Source organism: Lontra canadensis, unplaced genomic scaffold, assembly GCF_010015895.1.
Source record: "Lontra canadensis isolate GAN:19392208 unplaced genomic scaffold, GSC_riverotter_1.0 scaffold1775, whole genome shotgun sequence".
Classification (NCBI taxonomy): domain Eukaryota; kingdom Metazoa; phylum Chordata; class Mammalia; order Carnivora; family Mustelidae; genus Lontra; species Lontra canadensis.
The window spans coordinates 1-9,062 of NW_022632759.1; the positions used below are offsets into that span (position 1 = coordinate 1).

The 9,062-nt window shown below is 44.1% G+C and overlaps 1 protein-coding gene across 1 annotated transcript; it reads right to left on the reverse strand.

Annotated features, from left to right (window-relative positions):
* Positions 1 to 4: 4 nt before the first annotated feature.
* On the reverse strand, positions 5 to 8,805 carry LOC116863600 (obscurin-like; the record flags this gene model as incomplete). The annotated part of the gene is made up of 3 exons (XM_032851013.1): positions 5 to 55; positions 4,736 to 5,011; positions 8,388 to 8,805. Coding segments are annotated over 3 exons (745 nt in total), but the record flags the coding sequence as incomplete, so codon positions are not given.
* Positions 8,806 to 9,062: the final 257 nt, after the last annotated feature.

A 9,062-nucleotide genomic window follows, 5' to 3' on the forward strand; every position in this document is an offset into this window, starting at 1 on the left:
TTGCAGAGCACCTCCCTGCGTGCTGGCTGCTCCTTGGCAAACACCACCGAGGGTTCTGGGCACAGAGAGAGATGCACATGATTGAAGATACCATGTGCCTTAGGAAGGCAGCACTAGCGGAAGAAGGACTAAACCGGGAGGGAGGGGAAATGTGGAAACGTCTCCAGGCTCTGCATCAGCTGTGAGGTCTGGAAAAGCCCCATAGCCTTCTTGACACTAAGTAACACAATCTACCTACCCAATCCATCAGCCCTGTGGGTGGGAGAACATATATTATATCACTGCTCCACGTGGGCTGTCCCGGCGGGGATCATACATTCTATCACTCCTTCACGTGGATGTCCCACTTGGGGAACATATATTCTATCACTCCTTCACATGGGATGTCCCAGCTCTCCTTGGTGGGAACCTTGCATCCTAACACTGCTCCACAAGGGCTGCCCCATGTGGCGACCACACACTCTATCAGTGCTCCATGTGGGTAGTCCCTAATAGGGACCACACATTCTCTCTCTGCTACATGTGGGCTGTCCCAAGCGTACACCACACAGTCTATCATTGCTCCAAGTGGGCTGTCCCATGTGGTGACCATACATTCTCTCACTGCTCCACAAGGACTGTCTCAAGTGGGGACCACACATTCTATCACTGCTGCAAATGGGTACTCTCAGGAGGGGACCACGCATTCTATCACTCCTCGGGTGCTATCCCAGGTGGGACCACACATTCTAACACTGCTCCACGTGGGCTGTCCCAGGTGGGACCACACATTCTAACACTGCTCCCCAAGGACTGTCCCAGGTGTGACCACAAATTCTGTACCTGCTCCACGTGGCTGGCCCACATGGGGAACACACATTCTCTCTCTGCTTTATGTGGACTGTCCCACATGGGACCACACAGTCTATCACTGCTTCACGGGGTGTCCTAGCTGGTGACCATGCATTCTATCACTGCTCCACATGGGCTGTCCCACGTGAGGACCACTCATCCTATCACTGCTCCACATGGGCTGTCCCACGTGAGGACCTCTCATTCTATCACTGTTCCACATGGGCTGTCCCACGTGAGGACCTCTCATTCTATCTCTGCTCCATGTGAGCTGTACCAGGTGAGGACTATAATTCTACCACTGCTCCACTGCTCCCTCGTGGAGACCAGACACTCTGTCACTGCTCCATGTTGGTCTTGCAGGTGTGGATGTTGAAAGAGACTCCTGTTCACAGGAACCTGTGGACTACTGCTATCTGCACACCTCAGCCTTCCCAGAGGATGCAAAGTCTTCCCACAAAGTTTTCAGGGAGCACCTTCCCTTTAGTGCACAGAGTTCCTCAGGCTTCAGAACTTCAAGTTCTGTCCTGACAACTTCTGGAAGTCTTGGTGGTATGTAGTTGTGCGTGTTGCAGGTTTTGGTTTCTATATTTTCTTTTTTTTTTTTTTTCATATTCTCATGACTCACACAGTGGAGCAACTTCTCTAGTCTTTCCTGCCATTACTGCTTGTTCTTAGGTAATGTCAGTGTCATGCGTTTGTCCAATGGCCAATAGCCCTACCTGTCTTTCTCACATTTATTTTTAGGAGCTCTATTTGCTTGACAGGGTGTCTCTCTTCCACATGTGTGTGGCTTGTCTTTTTACTCCTTTCTGGTGTCTTCTAATGAATCAACGATTTTCATTTCTTTGTGGGCAATCCTGTCATTCCTGTCCCAAGGTAGCTAGGGCATTTCTGTTGTGTCAGAATTCCCTTATTAGACTGTAATCTAATCCTCATCTCAGAGGGTCATTGTGCCACCTGTCACCCTGGGGTCTCCAGCCCATTTAGAATTGGACTTGTGTGCACTGTGAATTACCTGACAACTTTTTTTCCATATGGTTTAATGGCAAAAAATTAGTTTTCTTATTGCAAAGACCAGACATGATGTCAAAAAAGAAAAAAGTGCAGGTGAGGCAGGAGTTCATATATGGATGGATCTGTTTCTGAGCTCTTTATTCTGTGCTTTTTATCTGATAACTGTCCAATCTTTGAGATCTGGCTGTCTACGTCACTGTAGCTTTATAGTAATGCTACGGCAGATATTTGTAGTGCAAATACTCACACTGAAGCTACTTACCAATTTTCATCACCCTCCACCATCCTCCCAACGAAAATCTGCTTGGATTTGAATTATCAATGATCATCTCAGATTGTTCCATGGATTCCTATCCATTTACTTAGACCTTCTTTATTTTCTCTCAAAAATGTTCAACAATTTTCCCTCACAAAGATACTAAGCACGTTTTATTAGATTTGGAATTAGAAACATGATACTTCTGATGCTATTTTAAATCTTTTAAATTTTCACTTTCAAATGGTTTCTTGTCTGTTTATACATACAGAAGCATTTACTATGTGTTCACATTTGTACGTGGTTATCTTTCTGATTACACACAAAGTCTAACAATTTTCCTTTGAAATTTCAGACGTGGTAACTGTATCACCTATGAATTTTACCTTGTTTTCCAAGTTTTATGCATTTTATTTCCTCCTTCTGTGCTGTGAGTGTTAACAGTGCACCTCCTTCTCTTAATCCCTATCTCATAGGTAAACCCCTCAGGGTTTTGCATTAAGAATGAGGTTTCTGTTGTTTCCTGTAGTGCTGTTTATCAAAGTAAGGAAGAACTGGTTTACTGCTAGTTGGTTAAGAATTTTATAGCACGAATGGAGGCTAAAACTTATCAAACATTTGCTCGGGGTTTATGTTATACTTTATCAAACTTTCTTCTGCATTTCTTGAGATAAGCTATTATTTTTCTCCTTTAAGCAGGTAGTGTCACATTATACAGTTGATTCTTAATCAACATAGGTTTGAACATTATGGGTCCATTTAAATGCAGACTTTTTTCAGTAAATACAATACAGAACTGCAAATGTATTTTCTCTTTCTTGTAATGTTCTTAATACCATTTTCTTCTCTCTAGCTTACTTTACTGTAAGAATACAGTGTATGGTACATATAGCACACAAAATATGTGCTAATCAACTAAGTTATTAGAGTCTCAGTCAATAGCCTCTTAACCGTCAAGTTTTGGGGGACTCAAAACTTATATATAGATTTTTGGCTACATGGGATATTTCCACCCCTACCCCCTCATCATGCAAGGATCAACTACAGTGATTTTCTAATGTTTTGACTATTAAACCAACATTGCATTCCTAGACTAAGACTTCCAAATAGTGCATTTTCATTGACATCCTGCTCAGATGATTTTGCCAATAGTTTGTTGAAGACATGGCCTAGATATCCACAGGAGACTGGCATAAAATTTTAATCCTTCCTACTTTCCGTGTCAGATTTTGGTACTGTGTTATATTAGCTCTGTGAATCAAACTGGAGGATAGATATCTTTAGTTTATTATCTAGGAGAATCTCCATGAACATGGAATAATTACTTTCCAGAATATGTGGTGTAATTTATCAACAAAACCACTAGGTTTAGATCATTCTCTATGAAAATTTTGATTACTATTTCCACGCTCTTAAAGTGACGGGACTACTTAAGTTATCTATTTCTTCTTGTGTCACTTTTTCATATGCTTGTCTAAGAATTTGGCCAATTTATCAAAACTCTGCGAACTGATTTCATAAAATAACATGCCATACTCTCACAAAATATCATTTTAGGGAGATGGAAGTTTTGTGGTATCTGTACACACCCAAAAATATTATATACTGATATACTATCATAACTATTGTATGTTGGCACCTGGGAGTCAATGTGGTGTTACAGCCCAGCATTCTCGGAGCTTAAGAGCAATTTACCAAAATGAAAACACATTTAGTCCTCAGACTTCCCCATAAAGCATCCCCGAGGCACAAATACACATAACCACTAGGAAATGACCCTATATACTCCTACACCACCCAATGACTGCCACCACAAGGACTCATCTATAGCAAAGCATGATGATACAGCCTAGACTGCTTACTTCCTCCCTTTCTAAACCTGTAAATTAAAGTCCAAGAGGAATTCTGATACAGAATGGCCTTACTGAGGACACGAGGAAATAAGATTTTCTTTAGAAAGAGAATTCCAGAACTTGCATGTGACTATCTCAGGCACATACATACCAACGCTCTGGTTCTGTTTACTTTGCACAGTCTCTGAAGGAAAACATGGGTCTAGGTTTGCTACCTATACGGGTGCACAGATAACATATCCATGTGCAAAACAGTGACCAGTGTCCTAAAACATTATATTCTAAAGTTCAGTTGAGACATTTCTAAGGATGATTATATGATCAAAACTTCCCCTATCCTGATTTAAAGAAATCGAAATGTCTCTCACTAGCAAGAATCCCATGCGATCCTGAACAGGGCACCTAGGGCACCCAGAAGAAGCACAGTCACATAACCAAGGTGTGAGGTGCTGAGCTACTTCAGCACCCAAGCATGAAGCACAGCCTTCGTCCTGGGCACCAGGAGACACTGGGAGTGTTCTCTGCGGGTGCTGAGATGCATGACTAAGCATTAGGACACGAGAGCACGGCTCGGGGCACAGATGGCCCCTCTCCCCCCATACGCACCCTTCTCATTAAACCTCCACCAGTCATAGCCATGCCTATGAAAACAGAAGACAACGGGATGGCCAAGGTGAAACGTGAAGACTAAGGGAAAGAGCATCAGAGCCTATGGGGTCTGTAATGCAATGCTTTCATTACCTCCAAACAAGACAAGGTGGTACCAGAAGGAACTGACCTGTGACATCCAGGTGGAAGGACACCTTCTGGCCCCCTGCCTCGCAGCTGTACTCCCCGGTGTCTGCCTTCCCCGCCTGCTGCACCACCAGCTGCCTGCTGCAGCCCTTGGCCTCCACGTGCACGTTGGAGCTCGTACTCAGCTTCTTTCCGTCTTTGTACCATGTCACTTCCGTCTTGTCCTGGGCCACCTCGCAGCTCAGGGTGGCACTAGCCCCTGCCTTGGCCTGCACCTCCTTGTGTGCTGGCTGGTCCTTGGCAAACACCGGTGTAGGTTCTGGGGAATAGGGATGGACACACAATCAGAGTCACCTTGTAAGTCAGGAATGCAGCAGTGGTGAAAGGAACCTGAATGGAGAGGCAGGGGGACAGAAATGTCCCCAGGTTCTGCACGAGCTGTGTGGCCCAGAGAAACTCCCTCAGCAATGGGTACCCACAGTCTACTGGTACCACCTACCACAGCTCCGTGTTGTTCTGCGGATGCAGATGCTGTAAGCCCTCCCCACACATACTCCTTTAGGAGAGGATCTGTGGGGTCAGGAAACAGGCCCATCTTCCCAGGTGAGGCGGAGTCTTTCCTCAGCCATGTGCAGGAGCTCCTCCACTCCACCCTCATGCCTGTCCTGCACTGTCAGCTGTTGGTAGCCTTGTGGGATGGAAGCTGCACCTGCCCGTGGCCATCTTTGCAGGGTTCTGAGCACTGATAAGGTGAGGCGAATTTTCTGGTGTCTTTGGCCATTACACTGTAAGTTAACTAACTGGAATGTAAACCAAATACTGAAAGAAAAAGATAAACTAAACTCCACTTCTTTCCTTTATTTTATACCTTTCTCTGATTTTCCTCCTTATCGTGCTGCCAGGTCGTTGGACAGAAAGCCTCCCTACCTCATTTCCAATCACAAAGTCAGGTCTTTCACTTTTTTACATTAGTTTCAGGTGTAGAATTTAGTGATGCATCAGTTGCATGTAACACCCAGTGCTCTTTCCGTCACATGCCTCCTTCATACCCATCCCCCAGCTACCCCATCCCCCCAACCACCCCCCTCCAGCAGCCCTCAGCTTGTTCCTTACAGTTAAGAGTCTCTTATGGTTTCTCTCCTTCTCTGTTTTCACTTTATTTTCTTTTCCCTTCCCTTCCCCCACTGTCATCGGTTTTCTTTCTTAAATTCCACATGTGAGGGGCGCCTGAGTGGCTCATTGGGTTAAAGCCTCTGCCTTTGGCTCAGGTCATAATCCCAGGGTCCTGGGATTGAGTCCTGCACTGGGCTGTCTGCTCAGTGGGGAGCCTGCTTCCTCCTCTCTCTCTCTGCCTGCCTCTCTGCCTACTTGTGATCTCTGTCTGTCAAATAAATAAATAAAATAAAATCTTAAAAAAAAAAATTCCACATGTGAATGAAATCATAAGATATGTGTTTTGCTCTGACTGACTTATTTCACTTAGCCATTTGTATGTCTTCTTTGGAGAAGTGTCTTCTCCAAACGTCTTCTGCCCATTTCTTGATGTGATTATCTGTTTTTTGAGTGTTGAGTTTGAGGAGGTCTTTATAGATCTTGGATATCAACCCTTTGTCTGTAGTGTCATTTGCGAATATCTTCTCCCATTCCGTGGGCTGCCTCTTTGTCTTGTTGACGGTTTCCTTTGCTGTGCAGAAGCTTTCGATCTTGATGAAGTTCCAAAAGTTCATTTTCACTCTTTCCACGTTTTGGCTAATTGTTAAGTGTGATGCTAACTAACCCCTTTATTTATAGTTAGTTAATAATTTTGTATTACAGGATAATGTTAATTAAATTTCACCAAATAGTTTTATTCGGCATTTATTAAGATAACCAACTTTTTCTCTTTTAGTATGTTAATATCATGCATTCTTCTGCTTTTTTAAGTATCTAATGTTAAAGCAACCAGACGCTCTTGTACTACAACTTCCATCATACTATATTGTCCCCTTCATATGTTGTCCAACTTGGTTGGCTAATATCTTGTTTAAGAGTTTAGCCTTGATATTCATAAGGTACTGGCCTCTATTTTTAACTCCATATATTTTCTTCATAAGATTTCAATATTAAATATTATGCTATCTACCTCTCCATAAAATGAGTTGGAGACTGTACATCCTTTTTTTTATTCTCTAGAAGAACCTTCATGAAAATGGAATAATGCCTTTCCAGGAATATTTGGTAGAACTAACCAGTAGATCCACTTGGCTTAGACTGTTCTCTATGAAAATATTTAGTTTTTTAGAGAGAGAGAGAGGAGGAAGCGCCAAAGTTAGAAGAACAGGGAGAATCTTGAGCAAGCTCCACACCCAGCACAGAGCCCGATGCAGGGCTTGATCTCACAACCCTGACATCATGACCTGAGCCGAAATCAAGAATCAGATTCTTCACCAACTGGCCACCCAGGTGCCCTGAAAATAATTTCTTATTACTTGTTCCATTTCTTTAAAATTTATAGGACTATTTGAGTTTTCTATGTCTCCTTATGTCAGCTTTGATATGTTAGTTTCCTATTAAATTTTAAAACTTTCAAAATTCTTACCATGAAATAATCTGTCAAGTTCTCTTCACATAATGTTTCACAAAGATAACTAGCATGATTTTTTTGCTATCTATACACACCCACAAGCCACTAAGTACAGAAAGGATACCACACTGTTTTGTGGTGGCACCTCCAGGTCAAACGTGGAACCCTTATTGAATGCTAAGACTCTCTTAAAAGAAAATTAAGAATTAAGAAAATGAATATATTTCTCAACCTTCTCTATCAACCAGCCAAGGAAGCACAAATAGACACCAACCATTAGGTAATGCTACCAAATAAATACTGGTCCACCAGTCAGGCTGCCGTAATAGTAACTCATCTTTAGCAATGTGTGCTGACATAGCTTAAGTTTTTTTCCTCTCTATTTCTAAATTTATATATCAGACTCCAAAGGAATTCTGACAAAGAATGGTTTAACTGAATACAAAAGATATGCTTTAAAAGGAATATCCTGTACCTAGAGGTATGTGTCACAGGCGTGTATCTACCAATCTCTACTTTTGTATACTTTGCACAGACATCACAGCATGGAATGGATCTAGATGTCTCCGAAAAAGCAGAGAGAGCTTCTCTATCCATGTGCAAGGAAGGAAGAAATTCACAGAACATCTAAAACATGGATAATCCAAAGTCAGTCTGAGATATTTACAAGTACAGATGGGTAGTTGAAATTTCCCACTTATCCTTGATCAATGGGATCCAAACATCTGGCTGGTGATGACCTGCCTGTGGTTCTGCGGGAGCGAACCTAGTATCTGCCAGAGGATCCAACAGAAGGAAATTTACATATTCCCAGGTGAGAAGCACCTGTGCTCCTTCAGACCCAAATGCCAAGCAGACTGAGAGTTCCAGGCCACGAAGAAACTGGGCAGGTTTGAGGAACATAGAACTAAGTATCAATGTGCTAAACACCACTGAAGGTGGACACAAGTCGTCCCCCTCCTTCTTACACACCCGTCCAGTCAAGCCACTCTTGACCCTGTCATGGGAGTGAAAAGAGGAAGGTGGGAGAATGTGACATGGCAGGTGATGGTGAGAATACTAAGGATAATCTGGGCTCAAAAATCAGTCCCATGTTCCCAAACAAGGCTAATTCACTACCCAAAGAACTGACCTGTGACGTCCAAGTGGAAGGACACCTTCTGGCCCCCAGCCTCGCAGCTGTACTCCCCGGCATCCGCCTTCCCCGCCTGCTGCACCACCAGCCGCCTGCTGCAGCCCTTGGCCTCCACGTGCACGCTGGAGCTCGCGCTCAGCTTCTTCCCATCCTTGTACCACGTCACCTCTGTCTGGGCCTGGGCCACCTCACAGCTCAGGGTGGCACTGGCCCCCGCCTTGCAGAGCACCTCCCTGCGTGCTGGCTGCTCCTTGGCAAACACAGCTGGAGGCTCTGGGGACAGGGAGAGACACACAGGGTCAAACACACCATCTAAGTCAACATGCAGCACTAGAGAAAGGACTAAACAGGTGGCAGGGGAATCATCTCCAGGCTCTGCACCAGCTGTGTGACCAAGAGAAGATTTACCACCTTCCTAGAAAAGACGAACACAATTTATCTATACATTCTACCACTGCTGCACCTGGGCTGTTCCAGGTGGGGACACTGAAAGGTGTCCCTGTGCACACACTCCCCTAGGAGAGTTGCTGTGGGGTCACGATGCAGGCACACCTCAACCTTCTCAGAGGATTCAGTCTTGCACATGAATATGTAGAGAGCATCTTGTCCACAGTGCAGGACAGTCCCTGCTGTGCCTTGTCAACTGTGGGCCACCTTGGGGGACTGGAGCTG